This window comes from Centruroides sculpturatus, unplaced genomic scaffold, assembly GCF_000671375.1.
Source record: "Centruroides sculpturatus isolate CEXI.00-Female unplaced genomic scaffold, Cexi_2.0 scaffold211, whole genome shotgun sequence".
In the NCBI taxonomy this organism is placed as follows: domain Eukaryota; kingdom Metazoa; phylum Arthropoda; class Arachnida; order Scorpiones; family Buthidae; genus Centruroides; species Centruroides sculpturatus.
The window spans coordinates 256,417-276,812 of record NW_019384472.1 but is presented as its reverse complement, the minus strand read 5'-3'; the positions used below and the strand labels follow the sequence as shown (position 1 = coordinate 276,812).

General features: G+C 29.3%; 1 protein-coding gene across 1 annotated transcript in view; it reads left to right on the top strand.

Moving 5' to 3' along the window:
• The window catches only part of LOC111621204 (TATA-binding protein-associated factor 172-like), a gene marked incomplete at its 5' end in the record, with an annotated part of 102,673 nt that overhangs the window by 66,543 nt on the left and 15,734 nt on the right, over positions 1 to 20,396 (top strand). Inside the window, 4 exons of the mRNA XM_023363283.1 lie at positions 6,855 to 7,000; positions 12,406 to 12,613; positions 17,737 to 17,867; positions 17,993 to 18,097. Of these exons, the coding sequence (XP_023219051.1) occupies positions 6,855 to 7,000; positions 12,406 to 12,613; positions 17,737 to 17,867; positions 17,993 to 18,097 (590 nt within the window). The remainder of the gene's footprint in view (positions 1 to 6,854; positions 7,001 to 12,405; positions 12,614 to 17,736; positions 17,868 to 17,992; positions 18,098 to 20,396) is intronic.

Genomic DNA, 20,396 nt, shown 5'->3' with positions numbered 1-20,396 from the left:
ATGAAGTCTATGGTGCTTTCAGTTACCAATTAGTATGCATTTTGCTTATTTTACTAGTGTTAAATGTAGTAGATAATGATTATGAGCAATATTATTAAACATTTTGGTGCAACTAATTTTGTGAAAATGAAGATAAATAAAGCAAGTTAAATATAGAAGTGAAGCTGACAGTATATAATCTTTATACCTGTATATTATCTCTTAGTTCAAGTTATTGGTCTTTTATGTGTTTTTCACCTTTGATTCAAATTAAACAGTTTAAGGGGGTTTTACTTTCATTTAATTAGTAAGTTAATTCATTGTAAAATACATTATTGCAAATTGCAGATAATTTATATTTATCTAATGTACAAATAACTTATTATTTTTTCCTTAGTATTTTTTATTTTTTAATACCACATTGACTTGTTAATTGAGAACTGCCGTATTGAATGCTACAAAATATCAAGAGTGAATGTAGCCATTGTGTTATAATCATAAATTAGTAAACTTTCTTAAATATATAATAAACTGTTGGTTTTTTTTTTATAGATTCTAAAAAAATGGGGTGTGTGGATTACTTGAGTAAATGTGGTAATTGTTAATTATTTAATTTTTTAACAGAAGCCCATAATACATTATACTTCAATCATTTTTTTTCTTTACAAGTAAATAGAGAAGTCCCAAAGAACAGTTGATATCTATCTTCAAAAATTAAAAAATATATATAAGAAAACATATTTTAATATATTTTATATTGAAAAAATAAAATATCAGTTACTATGATCAGACATAAATAATGTAAAAATCAGTTATAAAATGATATTTATGGAAATCTTTTTAATTAATAGGAAACAAAAAGTCCAGNATTTAATTTTTTTTTCAGAAAGCATCTGCTACTCATTTAGTGATGCTTTTAAATATATGTGTAAATAGAAATCCAAGTCCTAATATTAAAATAATTAAGAACCTTATAGGGTTCTTATGTGCTGATTCAAGTTTCACTCCATCAGTAGATATTCAGAAAGACAAAGAAGAAAAACATGTTTCAACTTTTGCATCTAAATACTCAGGGATTATAACATTAACAAATATGCAAAAGGTATTGTGTATTATATATATTAGAGTCCATTCTCAATTCTGTACAAATATTTTTTGGCCATCTTTACTGCCATTCTGAAGCATTTTAGCACAAAAAACATAAAATTCCAAACTAATGCAATTGAATTAAAGAACTTGAAAGCATCTGAATTGTGTTTCTGTTCTAAAGTTCTTAAATTTGATTCTATTAGCTTGGAATTTTTCATTGTTCTAAAATGTCTGATGATGACCAGTAAAGAAGGCTAGAAACATTTGTGCAAAATAAATTAATTGCTGGATGTGAAGGTTATCTTATGTGTTGTTTTAATAATTTTCCAGTTCTTATAATATCTATTAATATTTATTTATTAATATACCAATTTTTTACATATGTGGGTTGAAAATTTAATAGTGGCAACAGTGTTATAGAAACCCAACACAATGCAACCAGTATTGGGTTTCTATAGCACTAGATGTTGGTTACATATCTACCTTATCTCAGAGCAAATGGACTTCACCATTCATCTCCATGCACCTGTTCAGTGACAATACGATAAGACCAGGTAAGGCGTGTTGCTATTACCTGATCTTATCATGTTCTCAAAATTGGAACAATGAAGTAGGATAAAGATAAAAACTGCCAGAGTTTATATTGCATGACAGTGTTGCCAAGGAGTCTTAGAGAACTTGTGGAGAAATATGCTTTACTGTATAGAACAATAGCAACTTGGGTAAAACCTTCAATGAGGGACATGAAAATGAGAAACATAAGCCTTGTCCACATTGTCCCCGTGCAAGTGAAGAAAAAGTGAACACCATACCCCAGGCCAGATCATAAATGTGCAGTATTTCTCTGCATTTTTGGAACACAATTTGTGGCAGCTTTGAGAGAAAAGTGGAAACACTTTCTGCAGAACCCACCCATTATCTTGAATGACAATGCTCAAGTGCATGTTGCACAATGTGTGGCCACATTGTACAGTTACTGAGGCTGGGAAGTTCTTTACCATCCACCATATTCTCCAGACATAAGCCCTTGTTACTTTGAGTTGATCCCTAAAATGAAGAAACCACTGGGAAGGTGCTTCAGAAATATTCCAGATATTCCTCAGGCAATAGACTGCCCTGTTCAGGCAATCAAGTAGGTTCTGTCAATGGCATCCTGTGACTTCCACATTGCTGGCAGCAGGTCTTACCCACTGCTGGTGACTACACTGAAAGAACAGTAAAAATCTGAAACATGTATGTTTTTTGTACAGATTACAGATTGTAATTTCAGAGTTTCCATTGTTAAAATTCCAATCCTCATATTTACAAACTATAATAAAGGTTATTGAAAAATTATAAATTATTTGAATATTTGTAAAATTATTATATTTAAAAATCCTATTATAAACAAGCTTTCACTAAGTTAAATTTTATAATTGTGAAATTGGTGAAAACTTTATCATAAAATGTTTAATTACATAAAATACTAGCTTTTCAATAGATTTTATATAATTATAAATTTCAGCCATTACTTTAATTTCTTGTATTTGATAAACATGAAAATCTTTAATATGGAGCTAAATTTAACAATATTTGACAGATATAATCAGTCACTTTTGTAACCACATAAAAGGGGTTCATTCATCCAAAAAACTCCTTTTAAGTGGTTATAAAAGTGAATGAAAATCTTTAAATAGTTAAAATATACTCAGCCTCACTTTAAGAAGTTTTTTCTTTTGGTTTTAAAGTTTTTTGTATTTAAATTTTATCTTAAGAAGAAAGTTCTGAAAATGTTAAATCAAAAGAAAAACAAGACTTCTTAGAGTAAGATCTGAATAAATTTTGAGTTGAACAGAGAATTAGATTCCTTGAAATTTGAGAGTTTAAAATTTTTCTATTCAAACATTTTCTTTTTTCAATATGTAATAGGTTCGAACATCATTATTCTCTAGGAATGATCACATCCACAGACTCTGAAAATACTATCTAATCAACATCTTTATTTTACCCAGACATATTTTGGAAATTACAATATTTCCCAAATGCATCTGAGTTATTCTCTAGAAATTATGATAATTCCTGGAGAATAACAAGCAATGTTTGAATTGGTTACTTATTGATATTTGAAAACAGACTAGAAGCTGAAAGATGAATTATATTTTCTTTTGCTATTACAACCCTTAAAAATTAGTTTATAAATATAAAAAGATGATTAACATTTCAACCAAATATTAGATTTTTTTAGTGTGTTTTTTAATTTAAATATCAGGCTTAAATAGTGCTTCGAATTTAAGTATTATGAGAATATAAGCCAGGATGGCAAGTGACCTTGAAAACTGCAGAATTTTCCTTGCTGGAAATGTCAAGGTTTTTTTTCTTAAAGTTAAGAAAACTTAGGAATTTATATTGTGTCAAAGCATAATTTTAACCATAATCTTTGACTCCAAGTATGGATGAAAAATTTATGGGTGCTTAAGGATTTCTGCTATATAGCGCAAACTTCATCACTTGATATTTTTATTACTTTGGCAAAACAAACTGGTGATAAACAATACATGCTGTGAATTATCATACATACATTCATGATGTTGTGTAGTAATTAAAGCAGTAAATATAGGTATGCATTACAAGGTCTGTTCAAAAAATAATTGAACTTTTTGAATTGGGCAAAAATGGAGTGTCCTAGTGTTGTGAAGTAGACAATGCTACGTTAATGATAATCTACCGAGTAAGCTGCTTTCTTCAGATTGTTGATAATCTCATTTTGTTCCTGCATTATTGTTTTTTGAGTGAACGGTGTTCAGTGTTTGTGGCAATTTTTGCAATGTGCAATTTATTGGAGCAATGATGCAACGTGAAGTTTTGCATAAAACTGGGGAAAACTTTTATGGAAACATTTCAACTTTTGAATCAAAGCTTATGGAGGCAATGCTGTAGGTTGTACGCAATGTTACGAATGGTTTACCCGATTCAAAAGTGGTCATTAATTAGTTGAAGATGACCATCGACTAGGAAAGCCTTCGACCTCAACTGAAGACACTCGCGTTCAGAAAATTAGAGTTGTGCACTTTAAATTTTTGCCTCAAGGTCAAACAGTCAACCATCAGTACTAAGCAGGTATTTGAAACAATTGCATGAAAAAATTTACAAAAAGAGATTAGAGTTGTGGCAAGACAATTCATGGTTCCTTCACCATGACAACATACCTGCTCACTCAGCCTGTCAATTTGCCTGTTTTGTTCCAGAAATCAAATGACCAGCCTCCCTATGCACCAGACCTGGCTCCTTGTGACTTTTTTCTTGTTTGCAAAATTAAAATTGGTGCTGAAAGGATACCTTTTTGACACAATTGATGGCATTAAAACAAATTCACCACAAGCATTGAAGGACTGTCCAAAACAAGCATACCAGGACTGCTTTGCAAAGTGGAAACACCGCTGAGATAAGTGTGTGAATAGGGGAGGGGAGGGGAGTACTTTGAAGGGGACAAGTACTAATAATCTGTAAATTGAAGAATAAAAATTAAAATAATAAAATTTGATTATTTTTTTAACAGACTTCATATTGTCTACAAGACAGTCTCTACACTGGAGTCCTGAACTGTTCAGGTTCAAAGCTCCTGTAAATACTTGACAGACTATGGAACTATATATAACATTTTCATTTTCATAAAGGGGATGAAGACTCGGGACTACTCATTGGTATTGCCCGAGTGTGAAGAAGAGTAAAGGAAAGGTAGTTAAGGGAAGAGGCGAAGGGGAAAGAGTAAAGCGAGATAGGAAAGGGGATNTTTTAGATAAAAATTTAAGCTATATATAATGTAGATTTATTTACTTGATTAATTAAATATCAATATATGCAAGTACTTTCGACATATATAAATCTAATGCAGACAGACAGCACAATTTTTTCCTTATATTATATTTGGTACCTAGGTGAATATGTATAATGTCATGTTTGATTAGAATTAGACTGCCTACAAAAAAATGTAATAATGTATTTAATAGAGATTGTTAAATATATTACCAGACAAACCAGATATCTTAAAAAAGTCAAATATATTAGGGTCCTTTTAAGCATGAAAGTTTGATCCTTAATATTTTGTAGATAAATACAGTAGAGCATCGTTTATCTGAATCAATTGGGGACTGGGGTTTTTCGGATAACCAATTATGTATGAAAAAATATCCCACGTTGAAATTTTTCTCCGTTGCGTGTCACTTCGCGTTGAATTTTCATCGATGTTAAGCCTAATGTAAACTTTTTAAAATAATAATCGTGGCTATTGTATCGTTAAAAATAATTTGTTTATTTTTTACAAACAAAATAAATATATTTAAAAATATAAAAACAAAAAAAATTATACTTTAGAAGTTAATCTAGTATCAAAAACATTTGATTCAGCATGACACACAGTCCTCAGAAAAAAACCACACAAAAGTGCCAGTGCTGCCAGCTAAAACATACATCAACAAAAAAATATTGGAGTAGCCAAGGTATAGCCAAAGATTGCAGCACCACAGCACTAGTGAAAATTTAAATTTGCCGACTGGAATTCTTTCGGATAAACGACGCTCTACTGTATAAACATCTAAAAGCCAATAGATTGCCAGATTAGATTGGGCTATATTACTGCTACTGTTAGTAATGTTAGTAATTAAATGCCAAGTAATTTATCCTAGAGGTAGGCATTAGGTGCTATCTCTTATTAAACATATATATATATATAAAGTAGATGCTGCACTCCTAACTGCCTTTGGTGGTCCAATCCTGACATTTTACATCATTTCATAATGTTTTTGTATCTGTGATGGAATTTATAATAGTTTTTTTTAACATTACTAGTTATACATGTATTAATTATGTTAGTTAATGTAATTTTACTGAGAATAGTGCAAGAATGTCTATTAATTTTGAAGAATAATTCTAATTTTCAAGTAAACTGTAGATTACATTTATTTTATTCATTGTAAACATTATATTTAAGTAAAACTATATATCTTATGATATGCATTTATTAATGAATATTAAAAATTGCTTCTGATATTAACCAATAACAGAATAAAGAATTTGATAATTATCTTTAAGTTTTTACATTTGCTTTCAGATTATTAATTTTAAAAAATTTATAATGATATAAATAAGTTATAAATGTAATAAGCCAACAACTACTAGATTATATTGGGCTATTATATCACAATATTTTAAATTAATTACTAAATAATTTGTCACTAGAGGGAGGTATTAGGTGCCATCTCTTATTAGATTTAATAATTATAATTAAATGAAATAATTTAGAAAACTCTGGAAGAAAAGAATTGACTTGAAGTGGGACTCAAACCATCAACTGCCACTTAGTGTGCAGATGTGTTGCCAGTTACACTCCTGATGCCTCCAGTTCAGGCCAATTCTTTTCTTCCAGATTTTTCTAAATTATTTAATTTAATTATAATGATTAAATCTAATAAGAGATGGCACCTAATGCATTCCTCTAGTGACAAATTATTCAGTAAATAATTTAAATTAATCACGATATAATAGCCCAATATAATTTGGTAGTTGTTGTCTTATTACATATGTACAGATTGGGTTAAGTTATAAACAAAATTTTATTATTAGAACTAAAATATTATTTTCTTAAAATTAATATATAAATGCTTTTATAATTAACATTAAGAAAAACATTTTATTTTTTTAGTATATTTATTTAAAGATATTTGTGCAATAAAATAATATCTAAACATTAAATTTTCAAATATAAATAAAATTTATTTTAAAAATTATCTAATTGTAATTTCATAAACTTTTCAGACTTCGCAATAGAGCAAAAAAACATAATTTAATAATTGCATCATACGATATTGTTCGAAATGACATTGATTTCTTCAGTTCATTCCATTGGAATTACTGTATTTTAGATGAAGGTCATATTATCAAAAATGGAAAAACAAAAGTATGTATATCATATATATCAAATACAAATATAAGTTTTATTGCAATTAATTATAAACAAACAATAAAGTATAAATAGTGTGTGTGTTTATTTTTATCATTTTTATTCTTATAAATATAAAAACTATTTTTTAGCCAGCATACAGTAACTTAATATATTCATATTATTTTTCTGTTTTTATTAGTTAATTTTAAAAATGTCTTATTACAAATTTTTTATTTTAGTTTACCTTGCATGCATTTTAATTTTGTATATATTAAGAAATGAGAATTCTTTATGGGAAGATTACTGTTGTAATGTTCAGTTTTTCAAAATGCATGAAATCAAACTAATTTTAGAAATATTTCTGCATATGTACTTGTTTAAACTTTGATTTTATGGCTGTTTTATATTAACTGCTTTGATACCATTCTGAAGTCTAATATTGAAATAAAATTCTTTTTTTGTGAATATTTATTGTCCATTATAAGAAAGAAAAAAATTTAGAACAGTGGAACAAGTTTTATTTTTGGTAATACAGTAGACTCTGCTTATTGTAATCATAAATATTTTTATAAGCTGTTTAATGCCATCAGAATTAGCATAATCTTAAACATGCAGTTTAGTAATAATTATATTTATAACAGTATTAACCAGTAATTGTGGGAAAATTATTGCCTTTTTGTGGTCACATGTACAGTACTTTCAATTGAAAATGAAAACAATAGTGATGGTATCTCCCGAACAGTGCATCACAAAAAGAAGCTGTTAAATGATTCTTGTGAACTTTTTAAAGAGTTATCCAACTTCCATAATTAGAGCTGTCAGTTGTCAATATCCTAAGTATAAGCATAACACGTAAATGCAAAATGATATATTTTATGTAAGATTGTTTTCATTCAAAAAATCTTCTTGCCTAAACCATTGGTTTTACAACAAAATTTAATAGCTTAATCAATTTATCTTTTCATTGCACAGAAGCTATTTTTGGTGTGGAGATGATCTGGAAAACACAGCATCCATTATTAGGGGTTAAAGTAGAACTTCCACTAAACATCTACTTTGAGGATGCCCTGTGAAAAACAGACCCTATCATAAGAAAAAGTGAATTTTATATAATGTACAGCCATTCAAATGCTTTATGAAAGTTGTTGCACGAAAAAAGCTCTAACTGCAAACAAATGATTGATTTTTCCTTTTGAAAATGATTAGTGGTCAAAAAGTTGACTTTTTATTCAGTGGTCACTCAGTTGTATTTTTTCCATGTTCACTATCCTCTAAAAGCAAAATTGAGTTTTTTTAGCAAATTTTATGGGTCTGAATTTCATTTTGTGCATTTTTCAGCCTATTTGGCCACTTTGATCATTTGTCATTCAACAGCACTAGAAAAATCCTAGAAGGCTACATTTGCACTATCATAGAGAGCAAATCAGTTCTACAAAACATGTATAACTTGATTTTCTGCAAAGTAACCCAATCTCAGAGTTTGCAATTGTCACTTTAGTATTGAGAAACACAAAGAAAAAACTTTTTCGGGAAATGATTGTAACTTAGCCTATTTTTTACCAAAACAAGAAATTTGGCAGTTTAACACAGCTTTTTATGCTCTTTGAAATGGTGCAAACAATGATTGGATCTGATCATTGTTTGCAATCATTAATTATTTACATGAATCAATCAGAAATGGACTTTTTGCCCATGTAATGGGTAAAACATTCATTCCTGCCAAATTGCCATTGCCCAAAATTTTTGCAATGCTGATCAATATTTCTTGTCTCCCTGGGTTCAACAATTTTTGGCATATAGTGCTTAAAGATATTTTATTTGTAATAATAATAATAACAATTAATAAATCTTCAGAGATGTCAACCACTATGGATTTTTTGTAGTTTTTATGGAAGCTATGTGTACAGACTTACATATAATCCTCTAAAAACTATGGAACACTCTTGAATAAGTGCACTAGTACAACAAGTAGCAACAAGATGTGTGTGTTAATTAACACTTAGCATACTAGCAATTCTATGTGGACAAAGTCTCAAGTCAGTTATGCTGACTGACTTTAGACTTTATCCATAGCATGTTCATATGCAAATATATATATATGTGTTCATGTTCATCATATGTGTGACTTAGCATGTTCATAGCAATGATGTGGTATATAATAAGTCACCAAACGATTGCCTAAATATCGGGCTGTAATATGGCTAATTAAATGATTAGTATAAAGTAATTTGATACTAGAGGTAGACATTAGGTGCCATTTCTTAAGTAAATTAATAATTATAATTAAGTAAATATCTGAAGACAAAGTCTTCCCAAAAAAGGAACCACCATTTATTATTTTTGCATTCTGGACTATACAATCTTGGTGACTGACCTTTCATTGTAGGCTGCTGGTCGCCAAAAAGTCCTTTTAAAATCACAAAAATACATTCCGTAAAAAATACAAAATTTTTTAAAAAAGGAATTAGTTGCATATGGACGTCTTCTAGTTACCATCATACCTTGTTGGGGTTGTTTCGGTCTTTTATCTACTTGGAAAATGAGCGCTGGTAAATGTAGATTAAAAAACTGCCCCCTGGTGACGATACTTTTCAGACTTCTTTGTAAATTTTTCTTCTGATGGCAATAATTATAATTAAATAAATATCTGAAGACAAAGTCCTCCCAAAAGTCCTTCCTCCCCTTTAATAATTATAATTAAATAAATAAATTATTAAATAAATTTAGAACCTTCTGGAATAAAAGAACTGGTCCAGGACGAGGCTCAAACCCGCAACTTATGTTTAAAGATTTAGTTTTTAGAAAAGGCAGATCCTTAGTTTGCAAATGGCTAACTAAGGGTCTGTCTAAAATTTGCTTTTATGCCTGATCCAATCACAAAGTTTCATCTAAAAATGACACATGCTCTTTTGATGTTAAATTTGGGTGTGTAGGGAAAGCCTGTTCACTACTATCTCCAACCAATGACACATGATCATGTGCTATTGAAGGTTCTTTTCTCAGATTGTCATTTCTGAATCTTGAAGTTATAATTGTTTTTACAAATTCTTTTAATGTTAAGTCAATAAAAAGAATTACCACAAATTTTATTTTATTAACTTAACTAACTGATAACATTAAACAGAATATCATCATCAGTTTACGTGAGAACCAAACTGATTAAAATATGCAAATTCTACTGTAATATATCATAAATTTTTCCTCAGACTCATATCTTTATTAGTATATAATAATCTCACTTCTGCATTCTATCTTGTTATATTTCTTTGTTATAAGTCAGTTGGACTGTCTCATAATTTCTTTATTATATATTTACAGATTTATTAAAAGAAGAGTACTTTTAATTTTTGTTTTATTTATACAATTTGAGAAAAAGTATTGTGAATAAATATAAATTCTTTTATATATATATAAACAAATAAAATTTCATTAAAAATATCATAAACCATTGCATTGGTCTTCAGTTAATAATCTTTGTATTTGATACTTTGTTAACTGAAGAAGACCAATTAATTTTATTGGATTGAGAGAAAATGCTTTCTTTGATTATACTATTGCAATTTCCATCCTGTAAGTTGCTTTGTCGTGTTGATTTGATTCAATATAAGATGACTTTCTTTTGTTTCACCTTCTTTTGTTGTTCTTTTATAATCAGTTTTTTCATGCTGTAGGTTATCTTTGTCACATTACCAAAATATCTGAGTTAAGATTGACTTTTGTGGAAGATAATGTTGATATTCAGTTCTTTTAATAAAATGGTATTTTAGTGTAATATTCTGTCCAAGATATATGTAGGATGTGCTTGCACACACATTTCAGAAGTATTTATTCTTTTTACGTCATACTTTTTCAATGGACAAATTTATTCATATTTATGATTTGAAACTGTTTTATATACAGTTTTTATTTAATATTTTTACTATTTATTATGATTGAAATAATTGATTATTAACTAAGAACTAGCAAAATATACAAATTTTGGATGCTATTATTTATTTGTTACTTTGATGTTATTACAGAGAACTTTCTATCAACATCAAAAATAATGATGGAATTACATAAGCAAAAATTTTTGTAAACATTATTAATACGTTTTGTGATTATTACATAACCACTGCTTGAAACTCCTTTTGATCTATAATTATGTTTTATTAGTAGATAAATAATCAAATTTTAGAACAGTTATAATAATTATTGAAAATGCAAATTTAAATTGGAAAATAATTCAAAAATATCCTGCAAAAAACGTTTTTACTTTCCAGCACACTTATTTAATGATTGGACAAACATTTTGAAACTACTTTACAGATCAACTTCAGGTCTACCTATATATTAACTATATTTTTTAATGTTAATATATAGGTAGACCTGAAGTTAATGTAAAGCAGTTTGAAAATGTTTGTCCAATCATTATATAAGTGTGCTGGAAAGTAGAAAGGTTGTTTGTGTGATATTTTTGAATAATTATTGCATCAGGAAATGAAAGTTTGAAATATAAAGCTATACATTGTGTGACATTAAATAATATTTGAACATCAGAGCCAAAAGGATTAATATTTTGATTACCAAAAAATTTAAATTGGTTAGCAGCTATCACATTTACTTGAATATGTCAACAAATCTAAGACACACTTCAATTTTTATGTGCTCAACCACATATTATTATTTATGTCAATAGAACTGCTTCTGTTGACATAAATTTGTTCAATAAGTTATATATTACTGTCTTCTGTGCTGCTGAAGTCAGAAACCTGTTCAATTTGTGTTAAGCTCTTCTAAATCAACATTAGATTCAATGCTCAAAACTCCTCTAGTGCTGTTTAATGCATTAGAAATGCAAAATTTCTAGAAAGAGTGCTAAAGAATTGAGACTCTCATCCAAGAATTTATTACATTACTGTAACACATACAACTATTTACCTTAATTTTAAAACCAGTGAGTTTAATTATTTAACATATTTTGAACAATTTTTGAATTTTAAATATTATAATGAGCACATGTATTGTACATTCCAAAATTAGAATGTTGAGCTATATAGACCCGAAGCAGATCTATTAATAGATCAAAAACATTTATCAATGTTGAATTAAACCTTACCAATTTTAAAATAAAAACTAATAGTTGTATGTGTTGAGGAATGGTTTATCCAGCTTTTGTGAGTAATTGTGACATTACTGTAAGACTAACAAGGTTGAGCTAAGTTGATCTCTTTAATGTTTGCTATTACAAATATGTTGGTCTAATAAAATCATTAAAATGATGATTTAATGCATCTTACATTTGAGTAAATATGGTATTAAAATGAATTTGCTACAATTTTTTAAACAAGGTTACTCTTATATTTATATAAATTATGAAAAGGAAAAAGTTTGAAGTTTATTCTTTCTCAATGAAGAAATTATTATTTTTTCCTTTATAGTTAGCCAAAGCTATTAAACAACTATCAGCGAATCATAGGTTGATATTGACAGGAACTCCAATTCAAAATAATGTACTGGAATTATGGTCTCTCTTTGACTTTTTAATGCCTGGATTTCTTGGAACTGAAAAACAGTTCACTGCCTGTTACAGTAAGCCAATTTTGCAAAGTCGAGATGCAAAATCATCATCTAAGGAGCAAGAAGCAGGTGAATAATATTTTATTGTTTTTATTTTAAAATATAAGATTAATTTAATATTACATGAATGAAAATTTGTATGTAATGAAATTTTCATATTAGATTAAATGTTTAAGAATATTTTTTGTTTTTTTACTTTCATTATAAATCATTTTTAAATAATAAAATTTTTTTACAGAAATAAGTTACTAAATAATTTATAATAATTTGTTTTCTGTTTTAGGATTATTAAATTGTTTTTTCCTTATAAAAAAATTATATATTAAAATAATTGAAAATTTTGTGATAAATTATCTTTAGTTTCAACAAGTCTAAGTGTTGGAGCATTTAATGATACAATAATCCTTTCATGTTTTTGCATACAAAACTTCATTGATTAGAAATTATGAAGTTTGCTTATCAAGAAATTTTATTCCATATTATATATATAATTTGAATTAATTGATATTAAATAAGGTCTGATTATAAATACTTTATTTTCATTTCATTATTAAAGAAAATGTAAAATGATTTAAGAACAAAAATTTTTTTATTAAAATAGATCTTTTAATATTTATATATAAAATAGATTTATATTATATTTTTTCCAATAAATAGATTTAAATATATATACAGTCGACCCCCCTATAAGATATAGATACGTTCCAATTTATTAGGAATCCGATTTCTTACAAGTCATTCCAATCACAGCCCGACACGTGTCAAGTTTACGGACTACGGCTGATTGAAAGGTTTTCTTCCATAAAATTAATCGATTCTACACTAATCCGACTCAACATTTCCAAAATACGTATATTTTTTTGTAGTTTTATAGGAATCGTAATTATAGGGGAGTCGACTGTATATATATATCATACATAAAAAACTTACAAACTGGAATGGTATACTAATCAACACACTAACACACATCTAAATGCTAATTCCAGCATATAATCTTTAATGTTCCAAAAATTAAAGATTATATGCTGGAATTAGCATATAATCTTTAATTTTTGTATTTATGCATTCTTTCCTGAAGAAGGCCTCTGAAAGATGGCCTTCTTCAGGAAAGAATGCATAAATACAAAAATCAGTTCTATCATTTGAAAAGCCTTATCTTTTGAACATAGCTGTGTTCCAATTTTTTAAACGTTCAAATGATGTTCAAAACAAAGATCGTTACATATTACAACATATACATAAATTATTTTAAATAAAGCTATAAATAAATTTATTAATAATACAATATATGGTGTTGTAAAAGTCGAGATGCAAAAACTTGGCGTTGTAATATACGGCATTGAAGAGGACCTCTGTATCTTATATATATAATAATCCATGTTAGTGAAATAATTTATTAGTTATTAGAGTATATATATACTAATAAATTATTACACTAACATGGATTATTACACCTAACCTTTCATATTTAATCATTAAATTATGTGTTATTTAAAATTCAATTATAATATGTTAATATTTTGTTTAGGAAAATTATTATTTCATATACTTTAAGAAAATATTTAATTATGAATTTTAAATAATTTTTTTATCTAAAGATTTCAATAAAAAATATTCGGATAATTCCAGTTAAACTAACAGCAGTTCCTCAGAGAATTTTATTATTAAATTTTGTAATATATTTTGAATGCCTATTCAGAAAAAGTTTATGAAAGTTAAAAAAAGTATGGCAATATTTCTTAGATAAAATCCAATTATAAGTTTGAATTTATTTATTAACTAAAAATTGTTTATTTTATTAAAGATATTGATGTGTTCCATTTATGCACACGTAAAGAAGCCAGACTTGTTTTATTTTGATTTTTATTTATTCATTAACATGATATGAATTTTTATTTTAGAACATATTAAAAACCAAAATAATAATAATATTAATAATGATAACTCTCCCATGGTTTACCACCTGGTCATGGTGGGAGAGCCCAATAATTTTACTGATCCATAGAGCAATGCAAGCCTCAACAGATATGAGGAACCAACTTAGTCTTTGTATTTCTGTGGCAATGCATTCACAGACCACAAAGACTGGAAAACCACGCCAACGAATGAAATGTACAATAGAAATGAATGAGTTTATCATCTGTACTTAACTACACCATCTCAAGACTCGAAACAAACATGACAGCATACAGACAACAACTACACCATAGATTTACACAACAATATCCTCACCTCACTGTCATCGAACAAAGGGTTGTTGATCAAAAAAGAACAATTATACACAACAACCTTATCCTACAACCAACACTTGAACTTATCAAATAACAGGTTGCTGATCAAATACATCAACAGACAGAAATATTTAACGTTAATGAAGATCACTTAACCTATCAGGATAATCCAGCAACAAGTATTGATAATAGCACACACAACTACCAGTAATGATACTACATACACTTCCTCATCCATCACTGATAACATAGACATAGAATTAGTTAATACGCTCTCACTTATATTTCAGGAAATACTCACTAAATATACTGGTACAGATCCCACACAAAGACCACAAATACCAAAAATCAACACTTCAAAGGTAGTAGGAAAAACACTAAATTATGTAAACACTCAATTACTACCACACTACATTCATTCAATTTCTACACTCTCAGACATTCATACATTAGTTTATGCTGGGGCAGTCACCGTAGTGACACAGCACAGTGAGTTGTTGACCTTTTTTTTTTTTTTCTTTAGTCTGTCAGACTTTTTTATTGAGCTATTCGGACTTGTGTAGCTAATATTGAAAGATTAATTGCGGGCCGCATAAATTCATTAGACGGTCTGTATATTGGCCATGCCTGCACATGGCATATATAGACTACAGAAAAGCATTCGACAGTGTTCCACACAGTTTGCTGATACCTATCTTACACATGTACGAAATACATCCATCATTCATTGCATTCTTCCAAAACACTATGCATCACTGGAGAACAACACTATATCTCAGGGTTAGTAACACTTCCATATAAAAAACGAGATATTTATTAGGCGAGGAATTTTTCAAGGAGATTCCTTGAGTCCTCTCTGGTTCTGCCTAGCCCTGAATCCATTATCCAACATGTTAAACAACACACAATATGGCTACAATATCAGACATGAAAAAACAACACAGTTCACGCTGTCACATCTCATGGATGACATAAAACTTTATGCATCCACACAGAAACAACTTCATCAACTCCTACAAATCACACATTTATACACTAAGAACATACAAATGGAGTTTGGCTTAGACAAATGCAAAAAACTTCACATAGAAAAAGGAGTCTCGAAGAAAGGAGATTTTGCACTTGGAAATGGAGATGTTATTGAAACCATGGAAATGGGCAAGTTTTACAAGTATTTAGGATTCCAACAGCCCAAACTAACAGAATATACACAAATAAAGCAAAGATTAATTAAAGAATACCAAAGTGGGTTAAATGCTATCCTCAGAACACAGTTAAATGCAAAACACACAGTTAAAGCAATAAACACATGTCATAAATCCAACATAATAATAATAATCACTTTCAAAAAAAATATCCAGATCCTATTAAAATTGAGAATATGTAACATTTAAAGAAATGATAACTATATGTAAAAATACAGAAAAATGAATGTAGCCCATAATCAATTACAGAATTTTCATAAAAATTACCAAGGAAATCATTTAAAATGTACAAGCTGGAACCTCAGTTCACAATATAAAAATTAAAACCTTACTGTTTACAGCAAATAATTTCAATCTTGCACTAACAGTTATTGAAGAAATATGATGTGTATTATTGCCTGAAAAAGTTTATTAAGCAAGTTTTAACATTTTATTGCTAGTGAGAAAAAAGAGTTACTTTGCTACAGAATTATTGTATGAGAAGATAGATGTACTGTACAGTAGAACCTCTATTATCCAGATTTTCGATTATCCGGATTGTTCAAAATAAACAAAAATTTTACGAATTTGCTGATTTGCACTTGGTGAATTACGATACTGTTTATGTACGTGATGGAATGCATAACTTTTTTTGTTTCAACATCTCACCCAGCACTGTGGCCATAAACTCTTAAATATATTTTGTGTCGTAATAAAAATATAACTTGACATACATATTTATAAATNCCACGGAGCCTGGAATTACGGTGGATCTGCAGAATGCCAGTCTAGTTAGGCTATCACACCGTACTGACCAACTAAGAATTATGGAGACCTTAGAAATTTATAAAGCGGGATTAAACAATACATGTATTAACTCCAGAGATGCAGTCAACATCTCTAGTGCATGGAAGTTTTGCTACGAAGGAACACCCCCACACATAATTAGGTGTAATATGGTTTTATTGCAAGCGCAGGTTGCGCATGCTTTGACGACATCGCTACAAGAGCGTGGTGTTCTATTTTTGATATTAACGTTGACATTCGAAGATTTGAATCGCAGTTATTTGGTTCCTGTTCGATTTCGCACTGTTTGAATTTTTGTAACGGTAGCCTGATGAAGACCCTGGTAGGGTCGAAAACGTTTGCTTAAACGAGTATCACTGGATATTTGGAAGGTTTTTATACAGGTAGAAAGAAATTGTGATAACATTAAAAAAGTCCCAAAACATATCTAAAATATACCATTATTATAATAAGTTTGAGTCATTAGTTTCAAGTAAAGGAGCATTTTTAAGTTATTTCTTTTTTTATGTTATTGGTCTCAACATATGACTAACAATTCACAGTTGTTATCAGTTACCAGCTATTTTATCAATTTTAATCAGTACTTTAAATGTTAATTTAATTATTATTTGTTCACAGTATAATAGTTTAAATTTTTGGCATTTGTTATTTCAGTTATATACAGCATGAATTACTATTAATTAATTAAAATAAATATTTTAGTTATATATAATTATATTATTTTAACATGTCATTTTAATGTTGTAATGAATATAACTGAAATTTCAACAAATTGTAGTTTTATATAAAAACAAAAATTTTTCATTTCAGTAATTTTAAATACATGGCTGAAAGAAAAGATATAAATATTATTACATAAAAATTAAAATATTAGAAATAAATATGAATAAAGTTTTTTAAAGTATATTATCATTAATAAATTATATAATATAATAACCCTGGAAAGATAAAATTAATTTAATTTTTTTAGGTGTTTTGGCTATGGAATCTCTTCATAGACAAGTTTTGCCATTTTTATTAAGAAGAATGAAAGATGATGTTCTACAAGACTTGCCTCCTAAAATCATTCAAGATTATTATTGTGAACTCAGTCATCTTCAGGTAAAAAACAAATTCCAAAAATTATAAACATTTGAAGAGTTTCAAATGTTTATAATCCTCATTTAAAATTTATTATTTATTTTTCCATCCTCATTTAAAATTTATTATTTATATTTTAATTCTAGGTACAATTATATGAAGATTTTGCTAAAAGTCAGGCTAAAAAGAATCTTGAAAATACACTTGAAGATGATTCATCTAGTAATGTTGCAACATCACATATTTTCCAGGTAAAATATTCAATAATTTTGTAAAATGTATCAACTTAATCAAAATTATTTAAATTAATATGATTTTTTATGGAAAAGTATATTAAGGCAAATATTCTACCCAACATTCAGAAATAAGTGCAATGTCTGTCTATGATTATGTATAATTTTATCACATACGAGTATGTAATTTTGTTAAGTTATTCAGGCCTACCTTACATATGCTTGTATATCAGGGTTGAATAGATGTTATTTGTTGTAATCAGCATTTAATTCTTATTATTATTTATAAGTAGAGATAGATTAACTGAAGTGAAAAAATTAACTTAAAACTGTTATCTCTTGCACAATAAAAGCATTAAACTTAATTATTCTTTACCACATCATTATCAAGTTAAAGTACATCAACACTTTTGCTGCTGCATTGAACCAAAAAGTTTCACTGAATATGCCAGTTTGGTTGTTTTTTTCATAAAGTATGTCACTGTTATATACAGATTAAGAATAAAAAGAAACTTTATTCATTTTGAGCAAAATTTATTGAATTATATATAATGATGGGAAAGTGTGTCACCAGCATCTACCTGAGGACAAAATGATGAAAAATTGTTATAATTAAATATATCATGGGAAATAAAATCAAAGTAATAAAATATAACCTCCAAACTGTTTGTTACATTTCCAGTTAGTAATAAATGACATCTGAAAACAATGCATGTGCAATTTTAAAAAAATTTCAGCCTTTGAATGATGCAAAATTGCATTAATTTGCAGTAAAAACATTAAAATACACTGATAACAACAGCAGCAACAAGTATTATCAGTTGCTAATTGTGATAACAACTGAACTTCCTATCAAATACTGGAGGTAATATACTTCCTTCTACCTGTATAAAAACCTTCCAAATCTCCAGTGATACTCGTTTAAGCAAACGTTTTCGACCCTACCAGGGTCTTCATCAGGCCACTGTTACAAAAATTCAAACGAGTGCAAACCATCAGGCTACTGTTACAAAAATCCAGAGATGCAGTCAACATTTCTAGTGCATGGAAGTTTTGCTACGAAGGAACACCCCCACACATAATTAGGTGTAATATGGTTTTATTGCAAGCGCAGGTTGCGCATACTTTGACGACATCGCTACAAGAGCGTGGTGTTCTATTTTTGATATTAACGTTGACATTCGAAGATTTGAATCGCAGTTATTTGGTTCCTGTTCGATTTCGCACTGTTTGAATTTTTGTAACGGTAGCCTGATGAAGACCCTGGTAGGGTTGAAAACGTTTGCTTAAACGAGTATCACTGGAGATTTGGAAGGTTTTTATACAGGTAGAAGGTGGTACATAATTTCATGATGGTAGCCCCAAGGATTATTAGAGGCCTTGGAGCAGTAGTCACGCCAGGATTTGAGCTTGGATTTCTTAATTTCCTTCTTGTAGATCCGTTGATGTTGAAGGTATTGAGTTCTGAGGGTAGATCGTTCGGGTTCCATGAAAGTACGTTGGTATATTTTGCGAACTCGGTTGTTGGTCTTACGAAGGTCGGAAAGGGTATGATTCCACCATGGAACCTGTCTTCCTTTAGGGGAAGTCCTAGGAATGTAGAGTTCACAGGCGTTGGAAATGAGCTGTATGTTGGTGTCCAGTGAGTGACGAGTAGAGTCTATATTCTGGTTGTCAGAGTCTACAAGATGTGTAGTGAGATAGCGTTGAATTCCAAGCCAGTTAGCACGAGAGATGTTATACTTTCTGTTGCGATTAGGATAGGTGGGTGTCTTGGAGGTGAAGGTGATGTAAGAGTGCCCAGAAAGAGAGTCTTCCGAGAGAACCTTCCAGTCAGAGATGAGGGGTTGGCAGTTGGTGGAACATGACGTAATGTCGATCCAGCTTTTTCCTCTGCTGGAGGTAAAAGTAGGTGGAGAGAACGGGTTGTTGATGACTAAAAGGTTATTAGAAGCAAAGAAATCCTCAAGAATGTTACCTCTGTTGTCAAGCTGATCACCCCCCCAGCAAGGGGAGTGAGAATTTGCATCTCCAGCAATGATGATGTTCTCCCCCTGGAAGCAGTTGATAATATTTTGTATCTTAGAAAGGATGTTGTCAATGTTATCGCTGGGTGGGCAGTAGATGTTAACCACAATAAGCCTTCCTAACTTGGTACTGACCTCAATGCAAACAATATGCTCGCTGCCGAGATGTCTATGGTGAAGGACAGTAAGGTCCTTGCTGACAATGATGTTCATTGCCCAAGGGTAACCATTAGTGCTTTGAACAGTGTTGCAGTATTTCGGTAGACAAGCGGGAGTGTTCCGGATACAGT